Here is a 27,954-nt window from a genome sequence, read left to right on the forward strand (position 1 = left end):
TGAGAGTCGTAAATTAAATAAGGGAAAAAATATTTATTACTTTTTAGTGCATTTTTATTTTTTTGAAGTCGGGGAGGCAGAATGGATCCCCGTTAGGGCTACGTATACGCAGGTAAAAAAAATTAACAATAATTTGTTATTAATATTCCGGGAACTAATAAATACCCGAAGTTACAATTTTAGATTTAGGGTCCACACTTCCTCCCCACCCCTCCCCTCAAACCTCGTGTCGATCGACCACTGGCGCCATTCGGAAGTATATCCAGTTTTTATTTCACTTCCTTTGAATGCTAACAAATAAATATGTAACTGCACGTGGATATTTTCACATGCTTTTAAGTTACTTCAACGATAATCTATAACGATTATTAAATTCTTACTGTGTATTTATTTAACTCATAAGAATAAATGTAGCATATCAAAAGAAATCAAGTCTAACTGCTGCCTTAATCTTTCTTCTTGCTGCACGTTGTCGAACCACCTTGAAACGTGCACGTACAGAGCTTTCTCTTGATGCGTTAACTCCCGCTGTGAAGAGAAATGGGGCAAGGGGATTAGATTGATCCATGCAACGCGCGTACTAAGGATTCTCGTGCCCTACTTATGCTATATTCTTTTGTATTACCATTATTGAATGTAGAGCGTAATATAAGGTAACATCGGCAATGGTTCTTTTTGTGCCAGTTAAGTACGTGTTATCCCTTAGCACAGTGTTTAACTCCTGTAGATTAATAGAATATACTATTAATTCTCATTTCTTCCGTGCATAATGTTAAATACCTGCATTACCTGCAAGATCCTCTTCGCATTAGCGGGAGTATCAGCATAATTGATACAGATAACAGCATATTCCAGCCATTGCCGCGACAGAGCTTCTACTTCTCTATTATCTCCAAGTATGTCAGGGCATTTCGAATTTTTGATTAAACATTGAATTATAGTGCTAAACCCTCCAATCTTTTGGTTCGACGCTTGTTCTGTGTGAACGATCGTCTAAAACATGACACGAGTGATATGTGTAGACTACAGACCATTTCAAATATAATATATTTCCATAAATAATTCGTTATTTACATTCTCGTGCATCTCCAGTTGCACAGGTGGAACATCTAGGTAATTTGAAATTTTTTCTAAACATTCGATATTGCACAAAACCATCGTTCCAGATTCTCTACTCGCTCGACGTTTGTTTTTATACCCGTTGATGTGTGACTTGTAGGTTATGTTTGGAAAGCGCGCGATATTTGACGTAAGTGTGTTATGGGGAGACTTGTAAAAAGGGCGGAGCGATACTATATAGGCGAAAATTTAAATTTTCAGTTGGCCTGGGTGCGGGATAGTTGTCCCGCTGAATAATAAAATAAGCTTATTTTTTGCATTTTTAAGAGAAAAATGAACCTGCAGACATGAATATTTTTCCAAAACTTTTTTACAGCTGCGTTTGGTTAATCAAGAGACAACTATCCCGCACCTAGGCCAACTGAAAATTCAAATTTAAATTTTCGCCTATTTAGTATCGCTCCGCCCTATAATGTATAATACACGGTTGAGATAATTGCCTCATCACCTTGGTCAAGGCAAACTTCTACTGGAAATAAGGCAATCATCGAAACAACGTACAGTGAATATATTTAACGTCAGTTAAGGGTTTATTTCAAATATACAATTTATTATTACAACGCCTGTAGAAAAATTGCGGGGTGCAGATATTAGAGTGGCGCAACATACTCCCGTTAGTTGGTATATTCAAAATTACAAAATCAATCGACTTAGCTTAAATACGTGGACCTAAGTCTTCCACCCTTAAAAGACAGTTCGTATTAAATGAGGGTCATAAAAATATATTTCGATAAATTACGTTGAAGTACATGATAAAACAGCGGGAATCTACTACGTTAGATTTGTTTCTATCACGCTGCAACAGGAATGAGTAATCAGCCGATAACTAATTAAGCTGATTAATTTTTCTTCTACCTTGTAATGATCCCACAGTTTGGCATTTAGTTGCTCGGTTTCACATTAATATAAATCTTCCTCTTGCCGCATTATAAATACCCAAGAGAAGTTTCCTATAATTTGTAAAAAACTTTCTTCGAGATTTCAGTAGAAATTTTAATGAGATTTCCAGGATGCCTTAAATGGTGTACATCTTAATGTAAATCAGGTACACTGAATGCAGCAAGAAAAAAATATTGCAATGTACTGTGCCCGGATGGAAAGAAGTCGGTCGAGAAACTCTAGGGTCCGAATAGTATATCCCTATTGGCTGGCGCGACAACGTGGACGAATACAAAGTAAGCAAACGGGACACGGGCGGGCGGGGGCAATGCGAGCGAAGGACCCCTCTTGCCCCTGTGACATTTCAACCGACTTTTTTCCATCCGGGCACAGTACATACAGTTACAATTTGTTTCAGGAATCAGTCATAGCTGCGCGGTACTCGCGTTGCCATTAAACTGATTAATCTACTTAAGAGATACACATATACATGCATGTGGTGATAAATCGAAATGTTACAGGAATAGGTAACAGAAAGTCTTTCGGGGAATCGACGTTTCTATAGGCGGTGTTCTTTCAACTAACTTGCATACTTTTGCTTTCACATACATATGTATAAAATACATATCTGCGTTTTAAATAGAACTTTGTAAATACACGTAGAACAGTTTGTATACAATGACGAGTTGGTAAGATTAAAATTGAGTGTTTAAAATAAATTCTGTTACACATGATAATCATGAAATGAATTTCACTTGTCGGTCGTTAAAAAATACCACTGCTCTTCTGTCAAGACAACGTTCGTTAAAATTGACAAGTCATATGCAATTAAATGCAGGTACTTTTCGCAAGATTTGCTCATTTAATATTTACCTAATTAGAACAGCCTCTTCTCGTACGAGAACAGACTGTGAACATTCCCTTCCTGTTGAGCAGAGGGTGTTCTTCTTTCGAACTTTAGTTCCCCTCTATACGTCATAGATCTTAGAGCAGAGATAGACCTTGCCCCGATATCTTGGCATCCGTGCTTAATGCCGCATTGCAAGTAAGGTAAGAATTTTAAAACAGTTCCTTTGTCTACTATCGAACCACTAACACCTTGAGCTACTTTCATCTTGTCCATTTCGTTATGAAAGTATCTATCCATCGCGGAACCGTGCGCATCTTTTCTATTCATGGCTTCTAGAGAGCCCATGCCTCTGTACTTTTTAAGACGCACGCCGTCGCTGAAGAAATATTCACCTGGTGCTTCCGAGGTGCCAGCCAATAAGGATCCCATCATAACTGTACTAGCACCCAAGCTTATGCCTTTAATAATGTGCCCGATGGATTGAATGCCGCCATCGGCTATAACAGGTACACCAAATCTTCTGGTGTACTCTGCGACTTTATACACCGCGGTTGCTTGAGGTCTCCCCACAGCCATAACTTCCTGAGTAATGCAAATAGAACCAGAACCCATCCCGACCCGTAAAGCATCGGCCCCAGCTTCTATAAGATTCTTAGCTTGCATGGTCGTTACAACATTCCCGGCAATTACTTGCAGTTCCGGGTACTCGGTTTTAATATACTTGATCATCTCGATCTGATATTTGGAGTTGCCTTGAGAGGAATCCAGGACAATAACGTCGACGCCAGCCGCAGCAAGAAGTTGCAGTCTATGCTTATCTGTAGTACGGGTGCCAATAGCAGCGCCAACTAACAACTGCTTGTTCTCATCTTTGCTGGCATTCGGATAGCTGCGGTTCTTCTTCAAATCCGTCCTTGCCATTAGAGATACTAGCTCTCCCTTATCGTTAACGATCGGAAGTTTACCCTTTTTAGATTTCTCAAGAATCACATTCGCCTCTTGTAGCGTCACACCAGCGTTCGCCGTGATTAGATTTTCTAGCTTCGTCATTATCGTCTCTAACTTCGTGTATTGCTGATTTGGTATACCCTCCAGAAAGTCGATGTCTCTGGATGTAACTATACCCAACAATTTACCCCCGACCTTCCCAGTGTCTGTAACGGGAACGCCGCAGAAGCCGTGTTCAGCTTTCACTTTCCAAACATTTCCGACTGTGTGATCGGGCGACAGAACAAGGGGATCTCTAATGAATCCATGCTTATACTTCTTCACCTAAAAGCACAAGTGCAAGCGTCACGTGTATGCTACAAGCATTATTAGATTTCAAACATTCCTACTTTCTCTAATGCAATAAGTATGTACAGAGATATAGCCGCAAATGGGATTAAAATAAATAATCCAATAAAGCGACAGGAAGATCCTACGAAAAGCTCCAGCCAATGACAATTTGTTTACCAAAGGCAAAAATTGTTTACCAACGACTTGCGCTGGTAAGGAATAGAAATTTAGCAGCTCGACTGGTTACGAGAAACCTCTTTTATTTTTCAAAAAAACTCGTCTACTTATTCGTCAGTTCCCAAGTTATTGTCTACAAATAATTTTGAAGGTGTAAACAGGTGTACATCTGAGAAGTATAACCTTAAAACGAAACATTTAAAAGTTTCATTACTCTTTCCACGTGTTTGAAGTCTTGCTTTTGCATCGGACAATTGTTTTTCAAGTGTTTAGGATTTGTGACTTAAATTGTGGAAGATTCACCCTCAGAATGTAAGTTCCTTCTTTTTGTAAGTGAAGCTAGGTTGGTAAAAGAACACAATTAAGAAATTGGATTGAAAAATAACAAGAAATGTAGAGAAGTCTGTAAGGTCCATGGAGATTCTACGTAGTGTAATCTAAAACTTTATTAACTCTCTTTCACTCCTCGTAATTTTTAGCTGAATGAAATTGCATACAAGCCTACTACATTCAGTTATTTAAATCGAGAGTACTGAATGTTAATAATCAGCTATTTGTTCGATGCACTGTTCTCCTCAGACTCTTTCATATCACCAATCTCAGTAAAAAATAGAAAAAAAAATTCCGAGAAAATTCATACTTTCATGAAGATGTTGAGAAGCTGTTAGTAAATGACGTTATCGAAGACGATGTCTAAAATTAATAAAAATAAATTTCATTCATGTATCACCATTGAAATAAAATATTTCAAAATTTTTCTTCGAGCAAAATAAGGGAACGAGCTGCTGAATTTTAGTTCTGAGCCACTGTGCGATTGTTAGTTACATACGTCGCACATTCATTATTATTACGCATCCGTATCATTGCTAGAATAAAAAGAAAAAAACAGCCTGTGCAAGGTAAAACGAAACCTGTATCTAGTGTTGTGTGCATACGGAATGAGACGTTTCGCGGGGCCGTCGCCGGACGAACGGAAACTGCGCGACAATTGCTAGCGAGGATATATGAAAGCCAAGAAATATACCTTATGGACTTCGTTAGCTTGATACTCCGGTGTGCAATTATGGTGAATGATACCGATCCCGCCGCACAGGGCCATGGCAATGGCCATGTCCGATTCAGTGACTGTGTCCATGGGAGATGATACAAGCGGTGCCTTAAGCATGATCTTCTTCGTCAGCGGCGACACTAAATCAACCTCGTCGGCAGGGAAGTCAATGTAACCCGGCAGAATGATAAAGTCATTGTAGGTGAGACCGTCACCGTTCGCGAATAATTGTACAGCTGAAAGACCGTCATCTGGTAGCGGTACGTCTGCCAATTTCGTGTTGCCGATCACATAGTCTGCCATCCTTCCTTCCTTTTTTCGAGTCGACGGCTATTTACGACTTCCCTCGTGGGGGATTATTGTAATTGTATTTAATAACGCGGTTAATCTAGGAATAGTTGCCGCTTGCACGTTCTTTTAGCACCGATGTTTGGAACACGGGTCCTCCGTTGACACCTGATCCGAGATCGCCAGACGAAATGACCGAAATCAACGTGCGCACAGTGCTTTTATAGTCTGCTGGCAAGCAGTGCCTCGTGTGTCGCCTGGCGAGGGCGCCGCTGTCGTTGAAATTGTGACGCCATCTGCACTGGAACCGTCGCTAAAACCTGTAAGATACCTATATATTATAAATGGTTGCTAAAATAGAGAAGGAAATAAGGAAGAGGAAATTTACCTTTAATTTGATTGCGAATGGTTTTGTTAGGCGAGGTATTTTAATATTAAGGAATGATAAAAAAAATTGACTGCCACTTGCAGCCATCTGGCGGATAGTTTGAGTGGCAACTAGTTTCCCGTTTCGATTTGAAAATGTACGTTTCGCTTCGAAGCAATTGCGGCAAAGTGATTGCGGCTTACTGATGCGAATTTAGAATGCACAGTGACGATTGAACGATTTCGCAAATGCTGATTTTTGTTTAATAATAAGCAGCGTTTAAATAAAATTGTAATAGTAAAGACATATACAGAAATATGCGAGTACACACACACATGCAGAATCGATTACAAAAATACTTGTCCGTTACAAAAGTAAACATCGATCAATAGACGAAGAACAAACCATAGTAAAATGTGTTTAAGCTTTTGCATGATGCGGCGATCATCGCTAATTTATGCAACATTGCATTTCTTACACGCATGCTAGAAACGATACAAAGATTATATAAAATTCAACATTGTTATTGCGGCTCGTTTAAAATGTGCGTATTTCATAACTTCGACTGTAATCTTACTGGGTAGAAAAAAATTTGTTTCACGCCGTTCAAGGCTCCGCCAAATGCTTCCTTGAACGATGATAAAACGTATTCCATTATCAGTTCCAAATAGCTCAAATCTTCGTAATGGTCGTACTCTTCGTGATAAAAGTAGTCGTACAACATCGGTAGAAGTATTATTAAAATATACAGCATACCACCGAAAAATACTAAAAACCAAAGAAATTCAATACAGACTGTAATACTAATACTAATTAAACGCCACCAAGTAGACAACAGTCTAAATCGTTAACTAACGCGGACACTTACTGATAGATTTCAGTTCCAAAAATTTCTTATCATTATCTGTATTCCTGTTATATCTCGATTTGTCAAACATAGGCTCAGTATCAGTCAAATTCGCAGCCACCTTTTTTGCATTCACATTTGGGGCATCGGGATCCGGCGATGCATTCGTACTTCCGTTCCGACATAACTGTTTTGTTTGCGCGATATCTGACTGAAGATTTGAGTCCCTGTAAAATAAAACTGTAGCCTAGCCGTGTATTGTTCAAGTCTCTTGAAATAGATATTTCTTTTACGATACTTACAATGCCTTGTTGATCATGCTAGAAAGAGCCGAGCACTGTTGCAATGTTTGCAGTTCAGGATTCAGTTTCGATTGAGCCTGTAACTCTTTATCGTACAGCTCGTCTGTCTTTCGTTTCTTAGCCTCTGGCGTATCCATTGCCAGTTGGTGCAGATACTGCCGCTCCATGCTGCCAGTATTCTGTATCTTGTGCCTTAATTTGTTGTAATACTCCCAGTAGCTTTTATTCAACAGCTCTTGCGTCTTGGGGGAGATACCTTTCGGCCTTTCGATTGTATCATCCGTGTTTGTCCCCGGAGACATATCACATTTACAACGTTCCATTTGTAGGCACGACTTCGACAGAACCTTTATCATTTCCTGGCAGGAGTCCATGTCCTGATCATCTTGCAAATACTTCTGTTCGACAAAATTCACACCGTTATCAATCCGTGCTGTTGCATTCCTGTCGTGCAGGGGTAATTTGGCGTTAGAACGGCGACCAATCTTTCTTGTTCTGTAATTATTAAATTTGTGGATGTTCATTTGACTGCACTTGTGCCTGTTAGACTGACAATTGGGCCATACCAAAGTATAGTCGGAATCCGCCAATGCAGGGTGAGGATTTTTCTGAAAATAGGATCTCGCTTTCCTGGAAAATTTTGTTGTCGCTTTCTTTTGTTTAAATGTGATATGTGGTTCGGAATTCCGACAGAGCTTCTTAACGCATTCACTTCTCGCGGAAGGTAAATTTTGTTCGGATTTATTTCTGGTTTGTGTTTCATAGACAGCCCCTTTGCGCTCCTGATATGGTTGATCCTGATCACTGGTAACTACATTAGCTGGTGGTACTGACTCAAGATATTCGTTTCTCTCTTTGGATACAAAATTTGCCGGCTCGTGAACTGAATTCACATCGCCGTGCATGTTAGTTTTAATCCTATTAGCTTTTAGTGTGAGTTTATTTACACCGATAAGTTCTTTCTTCTGAACACTTTTCTGAGTAATAAATTCAGAATCCGTTGTTTCATCCCCGCTTGTATTGTACATAGCTTTCTTCGCGTTCAAACGTTGAAACGCATTACTATGTACGCTCTTTTTAATCACAGTGGGAATATAGTACTCGGAATCGCTAGATTCTTGTTGCCTCTGAACTTTTGTGCACTCTAATCTGTTGGGTACACTTGCGTTTGTTCTGGATGCGCTCGTAACAGGAACATTATCGTGTGGCTTCGAACACTGGTCCTTGCTTTCAGCAGGTCCAGAATTTTGTAGCTTTACTATATTCTTCCCACTATCACAGATATTTCTATTACCAGCTATTTGCTTTCCAGTGTCTAGAATAATGTAATATGAAGAACAGGTGAAAATGAAAGTACTGAAAATACGTTCTTTTAAATAAGCATTACCATTATTCAGAGGTTTAAGCATGTTTTGCATTTTGTTCGAAGTAATTTGTGTGAATTGATTCAATAACTCAGTGTTAGGAGGATGCGCGCATTGTCCTGCTTCATTTTTTGTTAAACATGGATTTGGACACTGTTGCGCTGCATTATTTGCCTCTGCACTGGGTGGTATTTGCATTGGAATGTTTTTATAAGTAAGAACTGGAACTTTTACATTGTAGCATTGATTTACATATTCTTGAGGTATAGTGATTGTATCGAGATGTATCGCATTCAAAGGATGCGGCTGAAATTTCTTGTCTAACACGAAAAACAACTGCCCATTGTTGTCCTAAATACATTAAAATAATAAGGAAATATATTTTGCTGACATTCGTATGTCTAGTAGGATTCGAATTATGAAATTTCGGAACATATACTTGCACTGGTGTAGAACTTATGTCCACCTGTGTATTCGCGTCATTCACCCCTAACTTTTGCATGTATTCATAGCAACTTGTGTTCTTCATACATTTATCTTTCTCTGTAATTTCATTTCTGCCATTATCCTCCGAAACGTTACCCACATTTTTCGATTCCGAATTATTTATACAATGTTTCTGCTCTGAATTTACTTCTTCATTGATATTAAAATTCTTATTTTCTTTAGACTCCCGAATACATTTATTCGTGTTGCCGTACAAGTCGGAGTTGCGAGGAATTTGCGGCGATAAATCCTTGTAAAATTGAGATCAATAACAGATTGTTAAATGCTCCATTCTTCTTTTTAATATACATACTATGCTTACCGATTTCGCATTGACCTCTTCGTTTCTTCTTGTGATGCGAAGCCTCTCTTCTTCCAGTTTCACCTGTTGCCTGTAAGAAAATATAATAACCATTAACAGAGTAATTGCTAATAAGCACAGTCTTCTCGATTAAAAGTGATTTGTACGCATTAGTATCTCTCTTAGGAATCGGCTTCCCCAGTTTTCCATTACTCCAAAGTTCTGTGCAGCCAGCAACGTCCGGTTGCACTGCCTTTTCCTCTAACGATTCCATTGACGTCACTTGATTTCTCTTAACACTCGTAACTCTGCTCGAAAAACACATTAGCCACATTTTAAGTTAGCCACAATTCTGCTTAAGTATAAAAGAAGGAAGATACTTTTTGAAACGGGGATCGACGTAACCAGGAAGTTTCTTCAAGGTGTGCATACTCGAGGCAACTCTTTGTTGATGAAACGAAGAATGTGCACTGTCCTTGGTTAACGTAGATTTAGGAGACCTGAATTTCAAACAACGTGGCCAGTTAATCGTCGATATGATTTATATAAAACCTCGGGAAAGTCTGGTCAGTTACTTACTGGTTCAACGGGGCTTGAACCACTGTGCGACTCCTTCTGGGTGTTCCGGTTAAAGTGACTATGCACGGAGGTACAATAGTATCGTCCACATCATCAACCAATTTGCGTTGTGGTATTTTTGGCCAAGAAGGATCAGCCGGTATGCTAAAATCGTTTAAAATAAATGAAAATACATCCTAGATAAGCGCACACGCAAATACTTAAATAAGTTAGACACTTACCGCAATGATCCTGCATTATACTTTTGTGGAATTGGTAATAAGTTCTCACTGTTTACTAAAATTATATTCATTCTCTAAATGTTATATCATGATCGGATTAGTAATGGTTTAAGTCACCTTTACCTTTTATGTTCAAGTGAATAGCATTTGCGTTATCTTGGTATGCCATATTGAAGCAATCGTACATTTCAAGAGTTTCTGCTTTTCTTAAAACATTTGTGAAAATAAATTCCTGGATCAACTGTGTGAATGATTAATGTTAGGAGGAATACGAAAACTGTACAGGTTCAACGTTAATTTCATGCTTTACAGTTTACAGAGCAACAGCTCTATAATTCAAGTGGGATTGCTCTTGTTTCTCTGAACTCAGATGTTCTTTCCCGCGCACATCTATAAAAGAACATTCACGTTTGAACGAATAATCTTTTTATTTTTAATAAGAATCGGTAGTTTCCTGTACAAAAAGATCTAAGATGTTACGGTGATCAGTCATTCTGTTTTATTAATGATATATGTATTTATATATATATATATATATAATATGTATATAATTGTAATTGTAATTTTAAAATATCGTATGTACAACAAATATACAACTGTAGTAGATGCAGGAACAGTTAACTATGATCTACATCAGTATTTAATACCTTCATTTATGTTACATTAAATTGAAGTATATTTGTGCACCATAATAATTATATCACAATATTAAGCTATCGTTATTATACTTATATAGTGATTTTCCTCGTTACTTTCTTTGCAAAATATCGTAATAAGGTTTTACTTAAGACCGTATAACATATTTTATCATGTGCAAGTTCCAGCGTTTCCGTAAGCATTATAAACATGTAACGCATGTTTATGATGCTCTTTTATTCTTCTCGTTATTGCAGAATAACGAAAATTGTGCGCGTTATCGGTCGGAACAATGATTAGTATCATCTCTTTTCTAGAAATCATATAATCAATGTAACGAAGTATACATCGGCGTGTGTTGTATCTCCGCGGAATAAATATATTGTTCATAACATTATAGCGTATGTAAAATCTATTTTAACGAAGGAATGTATCAGTACAATTATTTTGACTAGATTTGCGAAAGATGATACAATTATCACTCTTATATAAAAGTTGTATGCCATAAAATGTATCGGTCAATATTCAATTTTCGCTCCGCCGCCGTGCGCTGTTAGTATAATCGAATTTGAAATTGGTCCAAAGTTAATATATATTTCCCGTTTTTCCTGTCTTATGTCATTAAAATTGCACAAATGTCTCACTGGCATTGTCTCGGGGCATACTTCGTTTCCAATACAACAAATAAGTACATAATATTCAACAGATATTCCTACATAACAATACGCGCTAGGTTGCTGGCTTTAAACATACAACGAAACACCAATCAAGCTCTTTTACCATTCTTACTGTTCTTCTAAAGGATTATTAAACGATGACAAGAATATATATATATATATATATATATAATTATGTTACAAAAGATGACCAAAATAATACTTTAGATAGAGCAATAACAATTATTACGACGTAAATAAGATTTTTTTAAATGCTTTTACAAGGTGAAACGCGAGTACCCTTTCGTTTCTCAGACTTTCTTTCCCGGATAGAGGTACATGTCAGTGCTTTTCTTAGAAAGATCGAGAGACCAAAGAGCGTGTGTAGCATTGACAGCTTCGTAAGTTCCTTCGGACTGCGCTAGTAAACAATTCATCTCCATTCGCAATAGCTTAATATACAAGTATCTAGCAATGCATCTAGTCGCTGACGAGTACACTGTTACTGATGGGAACATAATGCCTTTAACGAATCTATCAGAATCTACGCGTTATATCGCATAAAACATCACAATTAACTTTCAATTCGTATACTACAACTTTTTAAAAATATACAACGAATACAAAAGCTATATACGAATCTCGATAGCCTTAATCCTGTATGTTTTATAAGAATATAATCAAGTAGATTTGACTGATAATTTTTCTACGAAAACGCAGCGTGCTTACGAAGAGGCTGTTGCAAATGTTCCGATATACGCGAACGAAAAAATTTTTCCGAATCAATTCTGCTGCCGAACAATGTATATCGAACAATGCCGCAATTATTGTCTGGTAGTATTGTAGCGTTCAGCATAAAGGTGAGATCTAACTTCGACGGCAAATCAGTAACACGTGCATCGCAGAAAGCAAACACGACGATCGTTATTCTATAATGCTTAATATTGCTTGCCTGACCCTTGTGAAACATGCCTTTGTAATTAAATATGCGCAGATCATTCGATTTTAAAATATGTACAGAATCCATCCTTTCATCGAAGGAGATATCCATATCAAGAAGACATATACATAGTACATTGATAACGTTTTATGCTCGTTGACGAAGCATTTGTTAGGTGTAGAAATATACATACATAAAACACATTTATTACATAGTTTCTTCCGTTATTGTCGTGTTAAGCTTCGTGTTCACCGCTATTTATTCCTATTAGGGATTCTGTTTGCTCTGCTTCGAGATCTGGTATCCTGTAATTGGAAAGCACCGAGTGTATTACAAGCAACGCTAGCCACATTCGAGCCCACGCGGCGTCTTTATTTCTAACAGATGATACCTTGTCGACCTGTTTCTCCTGCATATCCAAATGTATATTCTCTTAATTAAATCCATGACCGGGTCCCAGTTATCGTAGTAGGACAGAAGAGATACAGTCAGAAATGCTAAAAGCATCGGAATGGTTCCTAAGTAGAAAATGCAGGGATATTCGACTTTTTTAAGTAAAACATCAGCTATCATCGACATTGGCATAGTTAAACTAACTGCCAAAGTTGCTATGAGGGATGATGTTAAAAAACAACCCCTGCAGATAAAAATTAATAGACCTAGTACGTCGGTTGATGAACGTTGAGCAAACGAGGCGGCCTATGAGCAATTTCTATCAACTTACCACAGCCAAAGTACTTCGCTTAAAACTGTACCGATCAGGCCATTGATAAGTAAAAATGTCCACTGATGCGTGTCCGGCCACTCGAACTCCTCCCAATGGCCGTAATGAAGGATAAAGAACAACGGCCACAAAAGCGTCAGATTGAAGAGCCCGACGAAGCCGAAAAACATTGGAATATCCATCTTATCTTCGTGATCCACTTTCCTCTTTAAAAATACAATGTAAGCTGCATAAAAAAATGCACTGACTAGCGCTAAAATTATGCCTGTTGGTATTCTACTGGTCTCTATGGTTAAATCCGAGAGGCCCACTAACACCTGGAAATTAAAGGAATGGGATTATTGTATCGGTATACTGAATCCTCGTATAAGGGATTAATTACATTTCTCGTCCCGTAAGCTTCGTTGCAAAGCAAGATTGTACATACTAGTCCGAGAATGCTGACAGAGACAGCAACTAGCTTAGACAAGGTAAATTTATCTCCTCCGTTGCTCGGGAAAAAGGCAGCGAGGAATAACGTGAATAAGCTAGAAGTGGAGGACAGCACCGTCACCACTCCCGCCTCGGTTTTCGCTAATGATATTTGATAGGTATAATTTGCCATAAACCACTGCAATGAAAGACATACGCATTTAGTTTAACGTACACGCAATCGTTGTAAAATGTAAATTGTTACGTACAAATATACAAAACATAAGTGCGATTTTAGCAACTTTCTGAACCGAAAACTTATTGGCTTGCCGCCTTGCGTGCTCCCCCGCTCTTAAGCTGGCTTGGTAACTGAGTCTCGCTAATAATGCTTCTGTCGCATCACTTTCCGACATGTGCCTGACTTCGGCTAGTTTACTGAATCTTACAGACCGTATCGACGAATCATCGCTTTCAGTGCCTGAAGAACGATCACAGTGATCTGGTGTTTTTATTGGAACAAATGTTGGATCACTCTACAATAGTACAAGTTTTCATCGTCAATTAACGCTAACGGTGATCGGTGGAAAGTCAAGGCAGATCGGTTTTACACAGAATACTTCGCGTTGCAATTAATTTCTGCTTACCAAACTTGTATTAGCTTCTGAATAGAAATTATCATCTTCCACATTGGGATCTATGAACTGCAACAGTAAAAGGTGAAGAAGCAATGGTAATTATGCAGAATAGGTGTTTCCTCACCGATTTCAATGATTTTTGGATATGTTGTAAAACTCAACATTCTGAACAAATTTTTCCTGTACATGTTACCACCGCACGACCTTCGTTTTCGAGATATTTGCGAAAAACTTCTGTTGATTTATTCCGACGCAACGCATTACACTTCCCAACTTGTCGCGGGCATATTAGTATTGGTTGGGGATAGATGAATGCGGAGGGCGCGCGCGCCCGCGGGCGCGTAAAGCATGGTAGCGAACCGATATGAATTTGGAGATTTGAACCAGAAACTTGCGGATGCCCGTCAACACTCGGACTCTGTTCGGCAGTGCCGACGCCGCCGGATATTAGGATGACTCTGGTTCTACAACATAATTTTTTTGCTAGGAAGTGGGTGCCTTCGAGAGCACCTGTTGGGTGTGTGGGAACTCCTGTCAACACCTCGACTCACATCGGTTCGCTATTCCAGCATGCGCTTTACGCGCCCGCGAGCCCAGCTTCGTCATTTGTTTTGTCCCATACTGGCGCATACTCTGCCACGGACGCGTACTGTAGGTACGTATACGGCAGAATACATTATAGTAGTAACAGTAGTTTTTCGCTAATATCTCGGAAACAAAGTTCGAGCGACAGTAACATGTATAGAAAAAAGTTGTTCAGAATCATGTCACCGACAACATATTTGAAGGTCGTCAAAATCGATGAGGAAACACCTGTTCTGGGTTAGTCCCCGCGGGAAGGGCCCTGAATTAGGGGGCATAGGCGCGGGGAACACTTATACGCATCCGCGGGGCAGGCATGCGAATGTAATCGCTAGTTTGATCTCGCGTAAGTCCTCCCTTCTGGGGATTGGGGGTATCCATGGGGATTTCCACCAAGTCAAAAAAAAAAGTCTGGGCAATGGTAGTTATGAAAGCTTCCTAAACTAATTACGTGCATTCAAACATACCATATACGTCGCTGGTTTATTGCACTGGTCTCTCCAGGGAGGCCAAAAACATAAACCAAGCAGATAAAGCGTAAACATTGATGTTTTCACGTATGTACTAAAGAACGGCTTTTCAAACGCTGCTTCTCTATAAATGTACTGAAACGTAACACACACGTATTATTGGGAATCAATCAAATCCTGCGATTGTACTTTTCATATAAATACTGATTAATTCTTACTTTAGTAAGTTCGGAACTGGAGACCCAAATTATGTCGACTAACAACAGAACCAACAGTCCCAAGACAAGTCTCTGAGATTTATTCATCATCGCTGCGAGCTTGTGAGGATCCTCCGCCATCCCCTGCTGTCTACGCTGTCGTAATTCTACGGAGCAGCTCATGATATTCCTAATACCTTCCTCCTGCTTGATTATGGCATCGTGATAGCATTGATCTCTGGAAAATGTGCCCTACGTCAACAAAACCAACAAACTCGAATTAACACGAAACAGAAACAGCAACGAAAACCATGCAGCTCGACGCGTTACCGCAAGACTCGTAACCGCGACGTATCAACATTCTTGAAAGAGTACACACAGATAATATGCGTATGGAAATACATAACTCAGGAGTCTGACGTTTCCTTCTATCGAGCGAGTTTCAACGGCGAAGGTTCTTTACAAGGAAAAACGGCGCACGGAAAGGCGGTTGCGCAACAGTGGTCGCATAAATCATTGGAGTGTGCGGGAAGGGTAACACAAAGGCCATAGATAGGAAGCGAAGGATTGGACCAGGAGACAAAAAAACAATATTCAAGGTTTTACTAATTTAATGTACTCTCTCTCTCTCTCTCCGGCTACAAGTTCACGTCTGCTGGTGTTTTAATTTAACGTGGTGTAAAGGTTTTTTAGAGGGTCGTGCGTGTTGAAGGAATGTTTATTGGTTCTGTGACCGATAACAGGTGGACAAGCGGCAAATGTGCGAGACCGTACAGTAAGATAACCTATAAGAGTTGCAACAATAGTGAATATAAACAATTCGGCATGACGCTCGTGGGAAAGTGTAACAGCGGATCGACTCACGGATAGTGATAACCCTCAATTTTGCTGCGCTGACGACTAATCTATGCGCTGGCAGTGCTGCTACATCTTGGTATCACGAAGCCACGAGCATCGTACGCTCCTCGGCCAAGTACTGGAAGGACACTTCCCGCGGGACCGATTTACAGTTCCTGGAGTGGATTTCTCCGCGAACCACCGGCGAGCTGCCTGTTATTCTAATTCAAGTGTTATAACGCTAACGTTACCGTCTCGTTATCGCGTCGGAACAACTACCCGTAACCATGTTGATACGCTGATGACGTTCTGTAGTTTTTGTTATCACCCCGATGGCGCTACGCGTCTCTCGCAAGGATTTTTATCTCGTGCATTTCAATTAGATTCGCGCACACTTTTTCCTCCTGTAATTTAGAACAGTTTAATGTGTCTCTAATGAGAATTCCTCGCACGTAAGAGTCGAGTCTCTTATCGGGCGCTACTTAAGAGACATTTTACTCGGTTGATGTTAATAAGAGATGTTAATAGTTCCCGCGTGTGCCTGATTTAATCAAACCGTTGATGTAGTGATTACAGTAAAACCACGGCAGTTTAATTACCCGCGTTGCTTCTGCTTACGCCGAAGGAACATGTACTCTTCGATTTAACTCGGCGCGAAGGGGGCTTGAGACGAAGGTTGCCATGACGAACAATAGCGACAACAGAGCTAGGCTCAGGAACAGTTTCGAGCTTGTTCGCCCAGCGTTAGTTCCGTGTTGCGAGAATGGCTAACAATATCCTCACGAATGGTCGTATTCAACAGCAAACAACTATTTCGCAACGGTTGAGAAACGATAAGCAGAAGAAAGGTGCTTTTCTCTTGATTAGTGGTTTCTGGTCAATGACAAGCACCGATATATCCGTCACTTCATTCACAACGCTCGATTCAATTTGAATTAAAGTCGTGGTTGATGTTTTCTAACAATGTAATCACTTCGAAGAGCCCAAGTGTGATACCTCGATAACCTATCGTATTGTACGACAACTTCCGGCTCATAATCAGCGTTAATTCTTCCACTTCCTTTCTCTGTACCACTACTCAAGATGTATCAATTTTCTGATAGAAATACTTTTCCATCTCTGATTGAATGCAAATAATTGCTTTTTATTTCTACAAATTGAATATTCATCGATCGAAGTTCGCTTTGAGGAACTTCGAGCGGTATCATCAATCTTAATGCACGCGAGCGATAGGCTTTCAAGAAGTTCGTCGTTTCGTTCTCAGAAGTGATAATTAATATATTCGCGCGCCCGTAACATAATACACTGTCGGGCTTCTTTTTATCAAGCGCCGGAAATACCGGCGATAGAAAGCAACAACTGGCTGCTGCATCGCCATTACACCCGTCACGAGTACAAAACCTGCAAAACTCTGATCGATCAGGAATTGACGAGATCCACGGGACACAACGAATACGCGAATTACCTGAAAGTAAGGGGACCTATCAAGCCCCGGCGTTCACCTTAAAAATTTATTAAAGCGTCCCTCTGCCCCTACAGGGCTTGATACTCCGGCGAGAGGGGAACATTCAAGACTCGTTAAACTGCTTCCAGACTGCGTACAACGTGAACTCGACGAACGTTAATAACGTCAAGCAGATTGCCAAATCCCTGTGAGTAATGGAAATTCGATTTCACCGGCCTGATGCAGATGAAATCGGTTTCGAGCATTGCGGAAACGTTGCTCGCTCTAATTCGATTGTTGGGCACGAGATATTCGATTACTCGGCCTTTCTTTTTAGACCGAAATAAGTCTATCACGAATCTCACTCCCGGCACCATTGATCTCGTTAATAACCAAATATCCTTTGACAGTCTGATCATGGGCAGCCACAAGCGCGCGATCGACGCGTACTTGGAGGCCGAGAAGATATCGACTGTTCCTGATTGGGAAGTTTATCTGAACCTAGGCAAGTCATTCCAAGAAATCTTGTTATGCGTAACTTAGCGTGTAGACTTAATGCCGCGCAGTTAATTTATTTGCTCACGAGGTACACCAGATAAACCGTATCAGTTTAGAATCCCATAGTTTTGCTATCGTCGCAGCATCAAGGCGATACCAAAAGTGCAGTGGCGGATTTAAGGGAAAAGGCCCAGGTGGCTAACGATCCGAGGGGCCCACTTTTTTTTTCTCGGGAAAATGAAAAGGTAGTTTACTAAAAACGGGCTAAGTGTAGTAATACAGAGAACAAAGTGTAAAGAAAAATTAAAACCGACTTCAAAGAAATAAAAGTGCACTAAAAAGTAAAAAATAATTTTTCCCCTTATCTAATCTACGACTCTTATATTTTTTTAGTCGACGCCAGATTTACGGTTAATGTTAGTAGTTTACGCTTGTTATTCGTGTGCTTCTCATGCCTTTTTAGAGAAGCTTCGAAAAAAACTCGCTGCACTTTTCGGCAGGGCCGGCGGAACCCATTACGCAAGTTATGCGCCGCATAAGGGGCCAGCCGAAGGGGGGCGCTAAAAAACTATATCGCACATTTAATAATAAAGGAATCCAACTCCCACGTAAACAAAATATAAATGTATTTTTTTTAATTGTACCTCGTAAAGACAAAACATATTATAAATAGAAAACAGGTGTAAAAATTTGCCTCCAATTTTTGTCTCTTTCGCCCTTCAGCTCCACTTTTTTTTTAAAAGGATTATCCAAATTCTAAATAATATGCTTCTGAATGATATGCTTTGGGGGGGGGGGCATAAATTCTATATACACTTGCCCTAGGCACTGTTTACACTAAATACGCCACTGGGTTTTAAAATTTGTTTCCTCAGGGCATTTTTGATGAGTGAAACATCGGGATCTTTTTAGGAGATGTTAGGCAACATTTTAACTTTATCTTTCAACATAAAAGATATAAAATTCTTATTTCAGCTTAAAGAAAAATAGATTCTCTTCAATGAAGCGGACGATTTTTGAAGAATTTTAAAAAAATAAGGAAAAGGGCGGCTTCGTGATGATTTTTTTCTCTTCGCTGAAGCAGTTCAGCTTTGGAGGTTTATAAAATTGAACAAATTAAAATATGATAAAAATGGTACGCTACATTGAAGAAAGTCTATTTTTCTTTAGGTTGAAGTAAGAATTTTTTGTTTTTTTATGTTCCAATTGCCTTTGGTGCTGGATATGTTGTATAACTCCGTTATTTTAAAGCTTTGAGTAATAAATCATGTATGAAAATAGAGTGAGAATATTGCCTAACATCTCCTAAAAAGATATTTCACTGAGAAATGACCTGAGAGAAGAAATCTTAAATTTTTCCCATTCATTTAGTCCCGCAAAGTTGTGTCGCCTTAAGTACCCCCCTTTAAAGAATTCAAATTTCCTCCAGGCGAGTGCTACATGAAACTGAACCAGCTGCACGAAGCAAAAAGGCACCTGAAGAGATCGATCGAGCTAACGAAAAACGAGTTGCCGTACATCGCTCTAGCGAAAGCTTGCCTGCTCGAGGATCACGTTACAGAAGCGCGGGACGCTTACACCGCTGCTCTTGGGTATAAAGAAGCTTCCCCTTTTCCGCCCGGCTTCCCCGTTTAAATGTACTCCGACGGTTAAACGGTGGCTTGACCTCGCGAGCGTCTCGCTGCGCGCGCGGTTTTAATTCCGCCCGAGGAGCTGGTCAGCTCGAATGCTCTTTTTTACGATACAGAGTATAATGTTCCACCTTCCGATGCGAGCCGGCTATAGATCTCGCGTTTAATCGCCTTTAAAAAAGCTGCGAGGCAAACAGAAGATACTTTGTCACGGTGACGATTACCATCGCGCTCTTGCCTTCTTCAATAACGCGAGCGCGACAAGGATTGCACGGCTCTTATAAAACCCAGAGGTTTTCTTCTTTTTACATCGACGAAGGAGAGCATTGCCTACTCCCTTGAACAGTTGCTCCTGCCCCTGATTCATCTCGTCAATGCTCAGCTTCTATAACAGAGCCGGGCATTAACATTTTCTCGCGCTCTTAATTGGTGCTTTGGTACGCGCGGTTCATGGGTGCGTATGTACACTTGGTTCTGCTATACAACTCGGGCAGATCGTTTAGAGGAATCCATTAAAGCTGTAAGGCGATTACCGGCGCGACAATTTACGTGCAAATGAATGGCATAATTACGAGCTATGCTCTCTTACGAGACATACGGAGATGACCTCGATCTCTTATGATACACAAGGTGTCCTGCAACTATCGCCGCAGGGAATCAATCTGTCTAAGCCATTCTATAAAAATGTTCGCGCCATGTGTGTATGTACCATAGTTGTGCGGAATTGCAATTGAATTACTCCATGAATTATAATTACAAAATAATTCAATTACATCGCATTCAATTGCATTGTAATTCGTAATTCAGATCTCGCATTCAATTGCAATGTATTTGCAATTGTAATTGCATAGTACAATGTAATATACATATTTGCCGGGCGACAAAAATACTCGGAAAAATCGTGGAAAAATTCCCGTCTACCGATAATCACGAGAATCCGCGGCAACGTTCCCACCGTCTCATTTCCCTTGGCGTTCCACAGGGAGAATCCAGAGAGCACCGAGGCCGCGACCGAGCTGGGGCTTCTGTACCTAAAACTGGGCGACGTGCAGCGGGCGTTCCAGCAATTCGGCGCCGCCCTGGCGCATTCCCCGAATTGCACCAAGGCGATCCTGCCGATCGCTTACGTGATCCAGGTGAGGCTGCGCGCGGGTACCCGCGCGATTTTCAAGCACGCTAGGCACGACATCGGTTTCGAGGTTTCAAAGGATAGGGAGATTGTTTCTGCATAACGGATTTACTTGGTGAACGCTAGGCCAAAGCCAGGATATGTACGCACTTCGTTTCGTATTCCTGGCTCGCCGAGTCTGAAGCCTCTACCAATGCTCCCGCAGCGTTTTTGGGTGGAAGTTAGTTTCTGCGGTATTTGATTCGGCAGATGGGAAATTGTATTTGAAATCGAGGTGGGGATTTATGGTTTAATGGTTTCGCGCAGTATACAATGCCGATGGAGCATCAATATCAATGTTGCGCATCGCGTAATGAGCGGTCGAGCATGTATCTATGGTTTGTGCGATGATTGAAATTATTTTTAATAATGTGAAGCTCGAGAGCAGAGCATGCGGGTGCTGCGTAATATATTGTAATCAATACAATGTATTAGATCGAAGTTAAGGGGGTAGGTTACCTCTCAAAATCATCTCTACGTATTTTAAGCGCAACCGGGCCCCGAAATTCCAAAAATTGAAGGAATTTCAGTAGAAATGTAGGAGCCTGCAAATGAGATCGGATAACGATGTCCAACTTTAAACGCAATTTCCCAGAAACTACGTTTTCCAGAACGGTAAAAATAAAATCTCGAAAATCACTCCAACGATTTGGATGAAAAGTTACAGGGAGTTGCAGGAAACTATTCCCCCCCATATATTTCGAGCATATTTTCAATATAAGTTCTTAAAAAAAAAGATAAAGAATATTTTTCCTAGAAAAAAGGATAAAATCAGAAACATTAACATAAAAATTGTATTAATTTGTTTATCAAAATTTTGCTTCCCGCACAAGATGAAGACTGTCTTACAGATTATAAAAATGCCTTTACTTTATGTTTTAGGTAATTCACCTGTTCGGAATCGTGTTCACCATCAAACGGTGCATCGCGTACACGTTCTCACACTTATATTTATAACTTTTTTCCCTATAAATATATTTAAATTTTTCTTTTTGCGCCTTAAAGTGAACGAAATGACGCTTGAAAATTAAGTAAAAAATTATCTCTATATTCATTTATTACTTCAGAATATGCGTTTGAAGATGGGCCTGATTTTGAGCTGTTGAGGGTAACCTACCCCCTTAATGGAAAGTGTGTAACGTGTTTAGTAGATGCAGGAGAATTGTAGGTTTAAAGAATGCCCGGAGGTTGGAGGAATGAAATTGTAAATCTGTGACTAACTTATGTTCATTCGCTACCCCTAAAATCGCAAGATTCAGAGTGTTCTTCCATCGAAAAGCATTGCCTACCAGGAGATTCTCGCGTAACGTAATTGCCTCGGTTTCAAAAGCTTCGTGAATAGGAACTCTCTCCCTCTCTCGCTAAACAAAACAATGCTCCATAGAACGAGCCGATGATCAGGTATAAAGTACCCGCCTGGAAAATATGTGCGCCATTCCTGCAATGTTCTTCGAGAATTTAATTAACTGCCCTCGTGCCAGCGGAGGATGAGGAGGCGGAGAATTCCCTTTGGACGAACTAAAATGCTCATTGTACTTTTTAGAATCATCAGGAGTACGACGTGGCGTTGTCCAAGTACAAGGTGGCGGCGCAATCGATCCCTGAGTCGCACACCTTGTGGAACAACGTTGGAATGTGCTTTTACGGGAAGCAGAAATTCGTCGCGGTGAGTAAAACCCTTTCCACCGTTAACCTAATTGTATAATGTAATTTGATTGGCCATTGTCAAGGAACAGGCTTTCCCTTTCCTCCCGCGAGTCCTCTGAATTCCTCTGGAAGTTTAATCAGAAACCACATAGCTTTACGGAACTCGTTGATAGAGAAAAGGACAGAAAAGGAGTTGCGATGTTTTTAATTCAGTTTGCGATGTAAATGAGAAAGCTCGTTCAGCTCCTAGATTCTATATTCCAGATCAACTTTCCCGTCCAGCAGTCGACACTGCAGCGTGCGCCTGCTCCAAAACAAGGCGCGATCAGCGCACCCAGCCGGATTCCGTCTAACAATGGTAAATAATTTAAGATCCATTGAAGGGGGCGGCGGCGCGCCTCGGAATGGCGACGGTGACGCACTTGCGTCCCCCAGGAACTCGATTAAGGGACACGACAGAGGCGCGTAATGCGCCATTACGAGGGAGTATCGGTGAATGGAAAGGATGCGCCGTATTTCTTAACGAGCATCGCAGGGACCACCAGGGGATCCGTAGCAGCGAGCGATTCCATCTAGATTCACCTACAGCGCTCGGTCACGCTTAAGGAACAAGTAAAAGACATTTCTCCCCCTGCCTAACTTGCCAGGAATTAATCCGGAACGTCAGAAGAGGAATGCGAAGAAGAATAACGGCTTTCTTTTACGAAGCAGCCCGGCGAGGACTCGAGGGGTTGCGTTTGCCGAGGGCAACCCTTTCTCCTTCCACTTACGCCTACCACCCAGCGAAATTTGCCGAAGGGAGGGTCCAAGGTGGCACGATAAATAGAATTAAGTCGCCGGTTATTGAATACTTCTCACGAACGGTAATAGATTCCCCGGCGAGGGAAGAGAAACGATCGAAGGGGGAAGCTGAGGTACCTAAGGACCCGCGTTCGAGACGCGGGAACGAGGCCGCGCGGAAGTTTCTTAATCCACTTCCAGGGTTATTCGACGTGGTTGCTTGTTAGCGGATCGAGATTACCGAGTTGAGTGGATTAAGCTTAAACCTCGGCTTTAGTTACGTTGTCGCCGATAAGAAGCGCGAGGAAGTGGATAAGAAAAAAAGCGACGTGCGAGGTCACGCCTCCCCGCTTTTAAACCTCCGAGGAGTTAATTTTTATTATCAGCCCGATCGACCCTCTCTTCAAATATCCTCAGCGTCGTTTGCATAATCCAATGCCCAGCGAACGGCCCGCCCCGGTCGGTATTATTAACCGCGCGCCATTCGATCGCCTAATCGTCGCGCAGATTTATGCGGCACGGCCGCTTCGCGTGATTCAACGGACGCTGGTCATCGATCGCGCCCGCCCAATCCCTGACGGATCGGTTCAACGGTCTGATTACTTCCAGGCGATTAGCTGCTTGAAGAGGGCGCACTACCTGAACCCGATAGCCTTCCTCCCGGCGTACAATTTGGGGATGGTCTTTCTCACCACGGGCCAACCGGCGTCCGCTGCGATTTACTTGTGCGCCGCGGTCACCGCCGATCCGAAGAATCATATGCCGTATCTTCTGCTCGGGAGTAAGAGAACACCTACGCTTTCAATGCCTTTCTTGTGAAAACCAGTGCTTTGTATACAGGAATCACAAAGGTATTTAAAAAAATACTTAGCAAAAGATGTAATAGCGGATCTCACGCGGCTTTTGGCCAGGAAATTTGGTAGATATAATAGTCTATAATTTATACAACGCACCGGATTCCCGTCAACCGCAATCGAGCTCCTTAGCTGTGTACACAGGACTGGAACGTGTGGAAACATAATCGTTGTTTTTTCTACCTTTAATTTCTGCCCACCCCCGGTCATTTCTCCCGTCGCAAAGTAAATTCTACGGGTAGCACGAAGGACGCGAAGCGTGTTCGCGGTGGATTTACAGGAAGGTGGTGTGAAAGGGAGGGCGGAACAAAAGCACATCGCGCTGGTGGGGTGGAAAAATGGGGTACTGTGTCATTGTCGCATAAGAAATTCTAATGCTATCGATTTCCGTGCTGGCGCGCTACCTTCCTCCTACAAAGTGACACGTAGTTATAAGAATTTGTTGTTCGCAGTCGCCCTGAAACGTCTGGACGACCTGGAGGGCGCGGAGAGGGTGCTGCAAAGGGCGCACGCTTTCGCGCCTCAGGACCCACTGGTGCTGATTAATTACGCGATCGTTCTGGACGCGCTGGGCAAGGCAAGCAGCGCCGTCGAATTTTTAACAGCCCTCAACGATATCACGGCCGTGATCGACGTCGACGCGCAGGCAAGTGGCCGCGAATCAAAGGCTCCCTGGTCTTACTCTCCTCAGCCGTTTCCTCCCGCAGGTAACGCAGACGGCGAAGAGACTGTCGGCGAAGCTCCAGCAAGCGAAGGTGTCCGGTAACGAGGAAGAAGGGGCCCTCGGCGTGGACGAAGTTTGAAACGGTTCGACTGCTCGTCGAAATTAAGGATCTCGCTGGAGGACTTCCGCTTAACGAATAAAACTTCCCGCCTATCCTCGACTTCGCTGTCCTCTCGTAGATTCTAATGAACGATCGATTTCCCGCGCGAGGTTGCTCCGCTTTTCGCCTCTAGTCGCTTGGAAAGGAGACCCAAGCGAGGTTCCATGAGGTACCTTAGTTTCTTTAGAACACACGTGTCAAGGATACCCACTTCACTCGCTCCAGCTTTTCTGAAGGACCGCCTTACAGAAGTTTTTGCGCTCCCAGTGGACGGCGTTGTGGAAGCGTCGAGGATCCAAGGATTCAGGGAGCTGGAGAGCGTTCGAGCGATAAGTTCTATCTTTGAGCGACAATTTCCTGTTCGCGATGCTTCTAAATCGAGGGAGACTCTAATAGGAGGGCGCAGAATGTAATTAAACTGTTTCGGGAGCGGATTATGTACCTCTTGCGAGACGCCAGGCGAGTCCTAGTTTTCTCTAAACGATCCATCACAGGCGACGTTAGCTTTACGTAATTCGTCTTAATTAAAAGTTGGCGGCAACTTCGTCGATCTATTCGTCGTTACTTAGTGGCGGGAACTTTGTGTTCCACTGCATTTCCGATCGTCTGCGCAGTGACTGAAGGCGGTAGTGGAGAATCGCGGTAGTTTATCATCCCCGAGGGCTTTGAACAGACTCGACGAGAGATAGATGGCTCTGGTACTCTGGATATTATGAAATACTCCGATACTATTACGTCTGTTAAATTATGAAGCGTACAGAATATTGTTCCATGGAAAGCCACGTCTGCGGAAGGATGTCTGAGCGTCCAGACGTGACGGAAAGTGTAGAGTACCCACATAGACGTTCACGTGGATACATTTCACCAGAAATTACCCTCGCATCGACAAGTACATATATCCCGTCGCATGGAAAACACGGCAAGAGGGGCTCGAAAATCTCGGCGAGCGAAGTCACCGTATAAACGCCCCGGGCAACCGGAAATCGACGGCAGGGATCAGCCGGAGGGTTGAAGGTAGCAATCTAACGCCATACCTTTGGGATTGCATTTTAGAAGCTCCCAAAGTGGGACGTTCATCTTGATTTAATAAAATCGGAAGGTTGAATCCCCTGCTGGACTGAGTAATTATAGCTGGCGGGTCCTCTAATTATTTCGGACAAAGGAAGCCTGATTATGGTCTCCCGTTTCGCCTAAAGCGGGACTCTTGCGATCGGTATACTTGCAAAGGAACTTGCACCTTTGTTACCCGAGCCCTCTGCACGAACGGTTTATTATATCTCGAAACAATGGAGGCCCGAAGCATGGTCGTCTATTCTTAAAGAAGCCTGTTTCTATTCTGGAAGCACAAGGAGTCTAAGTAAATGAAAGGGCTGAAGAGATAGGTCAGGCGTGTCTAAGCTGTATCCAGGCGCAGAGAGCTCGGCCGGCCCAATCGTACTTAGCGCGGATAATTAATTTGCAGCCCCTTCGAAGGCGTGCTCGCGTGCGCGGCTCCTCTCGGCGCCGAGGGAACCCAATTACACGAGCGACAGAACGACGCGCGCGGAGCGAGCAGGGAATGCAAATTTTCTCTCGGTGTAACAAAGGGCGCCAGCGATGCGCAGCTACGCCTCGCGGAGCAACCCCCCGCGCGTAATCGTGCACAGGTATACCGAAAATCCAGCTAGCAATCATAGAGGAGTGGAAATTTCGCGCGCTCCCCTGGTAGAATAATTCAGTTGAAAAGTCGCGGGATTTTTCCGCCCCGGGGGCTGCCAAAGCATACGCAAACAACCCTCCGCGCTCCAGCGAATTGGACGGAGTTCGTGGACACGCGAGAATATAATGTATTCAAGCTGAGAATCAGCCGACTGTGCCCCACATTAAATTTGCAGGGAATAGCATCGAGTGTGTTTAACATAGTCTGCGTGGATCGGAGCCGCATATCATTACGAAGTGATCAAGCGCGTCGGGCGAACGAACGAGGCGAGAGCCGGAAGGCGGGAGGGTTGCGGAGAAGCCCGTGGGAGCGGCGAATAAAATGGCAACCGAATGTGTTTGCATGTTCGAAGCGGCTGGAAGGGCTCGCCTGTCGCGAGTCGACCATAAGTCAGCCTCCGTCGAGAGTCTCACCTTCGTCCTCTCGGCGCGGAAAAAGGAGAAGTTGAAAGGGGAGCCGGCTATGGGACGATGGCTCTGTTTCTAGCGCGTTACGTCACGCACACTTCTAACTACGATGGAATGCATTACGTAATGAAATATAACACAGCCCTCTATTCCCGTGCGATGCTACGAGGCTCCGGAGAAGCGAGAATTTCACTGGATTCGGCCGATTGTTGAGATAGTCGAATGAGACGGAAAGAGGGAAAAACTGGCTAGGGAAACGAAGCATCGCGCGGAATGAGTTTCATGCCCCTTTTTTTGTCGTTTCTGCGTTCACTTGTAGAGGTGGCACGGTCAAAGCGGGAATTCTCGGCGAGCGGGGCGAGCCGGTGAAACTGAAAGCGCGATGGCACCCTGGAGGTGACGATGTTTAAAGCGGAAGGAGAATAGTCAAAGGAATTTTGCGGAGGGATCGATCAGAGAATGTGTGTTAACATCTTTTGAAGGTTGATAGCACTTTACGAGCACACTTTGGTTAAAAAATATTTGCAAACTGAATAATAAAAACGCAAATATGTACTCACGGCATCGCAGAACAGCGTTTCTATGGAGTAGCAGAGTTTTCGCTGCGGCTCCCACTGATCCTCCAATAAATTGCTGTAGAATCAGCTGGTTTGGTCGCGATGGATGCTGGCGATGATAAAAACCGTCGCGGGGACTCCATGGTGCGAGGAGTTTTTTTTATCAGGGGTCGAATGAAAGTGTTACCTTTTATAAATGAAAATTATTTATCGAACTTTTAACTTTTAAATCTTTTCTTTTCTGCTTTAAG

General features: G+C 42.1%; 5 protein-coding genes and 1 long non-coding RNA gene across 15 annotated transcripts; 2 read left to right on the forward strand and 4 right to left on the reverse strand.

The window, feature by feature from the left end:
- Nucleotides 1-365: 365 nt before the first annotated feature.
- Aimp3 (aaRS-interacting multifunctional protein 3) lies at nucleotides 366-1,277 on the reverse strand. The gene is made up of 4 exons (XM_076810475.1): nucleotides 1,075-1,277; nucleotides 790-993; nucleotides 626-721; nucleotides 366-528 (listed from the first exon to the last, which is right to left on the reverse strand). Exons 1-4 carry the CDS (start codon nucleotides 1,156-1,158, stop codon nucleotides 397-399), a joined length of 516 nt encoding a protein of 171 aa, XP_076666590.1. The 5' UTR covers nucleotides 1,159-1,277; the 3' UTR covers nucleotides 366-396.
- LOC143368114 (uncharacterized) lies at nucleotides 1,147-1,842 on the forward strand. Its single transcript, XR_013085163.1, has 2 exons — nucleotides 1,147-1,249; nucleotides 1,515-1,842. It is a non-coding gene; the product is annotated as an uncharacterized LOC143368114 (long non-coding RNA).
- On the reverse strand, nucleotides 1,627-5,811 carry Ras (Inosine-5'-monophosphate dehydrogenase ras). Of its 2 annotated transcripts, XR_013085160.1 has the most exons (3): nucleotides 5,328-5,811; nucleotides 2,390-4,120; nucleotides 1,627-2,202 (listed from the first exon to the last, which is right to left on the reverse strand). XR_013085160.1 is itself a non-coding variant. In XM_076810467.1 (2 exons), exons 1-2 carry the CDS (start codon nucleotides 5,652-5,654, stop codon nucleotides 2,876-2,878), a joined length of 1,572 nt encoding a protein of 523 aa, XP_076666582.1. In that variant the 5' UTR covers nucleotides 5,655-5,811; the 3' UTR covers nucleotides 1,627-2,875. The 2 variants fall into 2 exon arrangements, 1 of the variants encoding a protein (XP_076666582.1); XM_076810467.1 differs by having other exon boundaries at nucleotides 1,627-4,120.
- A 12-nt stretch (nucleotides 5,812-5,823) lies between these two features.
- On the reverse strand, nucleotides 5,824-10,483 carry LOC143368104 (uncharacterized). 4 transcript variants are annotated; one of them, XM_076810462.1, is made up of 12 exons: nucleotides 10,230-10,483; nucleotides 10,107-10,161; nucleotides 9,886-10,029; nucleotides 9,687-9,806; nucleotides 9,474-9,614; nucleotides 9,328-9,397; nucleotides 8,959-9,255; nucleotides 8,543-8,870; nucleotides 7,156-8,470; nucleotides 6,875-7,080; nucleotides 6,584-6,774; nucleotides 5,824-5,959 (listed from the first exon to the last, which is right to left on the reverse strand). In XM_076810462.1, the coding sequence occupies exons 1-12, from the start codon at nucleotides 10,291-10,293 to the stop codon at nucleotides 5,861-5,863; spliced, it is 3,030 nt and encodes a 1,009-aa protein (XP_076666577.1). In that variant the 5' UTR covers nucleotides 10,294-10,483; the 3' UTR covers nucleotides 5,824-5,860. The 4 variants fall into 4 exon arrangements, with proteins under 4 accessions (XP_076666577.1, XP_076666575.1, XP_076666574.1 ...); XM_076810460.1 differs by having other exon boundaries at nucleotides 7,156-8,870; nucleotides 8,986-9,255; XM_076810459.1 differs by having other exon boundaries at nucleotides 7,156-8,870.
- A 1,987-nt stretch (nucleotides 10,484-12,470) lies between these two features.
- Nucleotides 12,471-16,562, reverse strand: LOC143368106 (solute carrier family 35 member F5). Of its 5 annotated transcripts, none has more exons than XR_013085159.1 (9): nucleotides 15,688-15,776; nucleotides 15,379-15,595; nucleotides 15,158-15,295; nucleotides 14,118-14,174; nucleotides 13,743-14,006; nucleotides 13,445-13,672; nucleotides 13,063-13,379; nucleotides 12,730-12,835; nucleotides 12,471-12,643 (listed from the first exon to the last, which is right to left on the reverse strand). XR_013085159.1 is itself a non-coding variant. In XM_076810464.1 (9 exons), exons 1-9 carry the CDS (start codon nucleotides 16,481-16,483, stop codon nucleotides 12,574-12,576), a joined length of 1,575 nt encoding a protein of 524 aa, XP_076666579.1. In that variant the 5' UTR covers nucleotides 16,484-16,562; the 3' UTR covers nucleotides 12,471-12,573. The 5 variants fall into 5 exon arrangements, 3 of the variants coding, with proteins under 3 accessions (XP_076666579.1, XP_076666581.1, XP_076666580.1); XR_013085158.1 differs by having other exon boundaries at nucleotides 12,730-12,856; XM_076810464.1 differs by lacking the exon at nucleotides 15,688-15,776 and adding an exon at nucleotides 16,446-16,562 and having other exon boundaries at nucleotides 12,730-12,975.
- Nucleotides 16,563-16,900: 338 nt separating this feature from the next.
- Nucleotides 16,901-27,918, forward strand: Bbs4 (Bardet-Biedl syndrome 4). Of its 2 annotated transcripts, XM_076810471.1 has the most exons (10): nucleotides 16,901-17,042; nucleotides 17,523-17,665; nucleotides 17,734-17,846; nucleotides 18,049-18,143; nucleotides 19,566-19,728; nucleotides 20,750-20,903; nucleotides 22,479-22,601; nucleotides 23,972-24,143; nucleotides 24,669-24,862; nucleotides 24,924-27,918. In XM_076810471.1, exons 1-10 carry the CDS (start codon nucleotides 16,958-16,960, stop codon nucleotides 25,017-25,019), a joined length of 1,338 nt encoding a protein of 445 aa, XP_076666586.1. In that variant the 5' UTR covers nucleotides 16,901-16,957; the 3' UTR covers nucleotides 25,020-27,918. The 2 variants fall into 2 exon arrangements, with proteins under 2 accessions (XP_076666586.1, XP_076666585.1); XM_076810470.1 differs by lacking the exons at nucleotides 18,049-18,143; nucleotides 19,566-19,728.
- Nucleotides 27,919-27,954: the final 36 nt, after the last annotated feature.

The sequence above is a fragment of the Andrena cerasifolii genome, chromosome 4 (genome assembly GCF_050908995.1).
Source record: "Andrena cerasifolii isolate SP2316 chromosome 4, iyAndCera1_principal, whole genome shotgun sequence".
Lineage (NCBI taxonomy): Eukaryota > Metazoa > Arthropoda > Insecta > Hymenoptera > Andrenidae > Andrena > Andrena cerasifolii.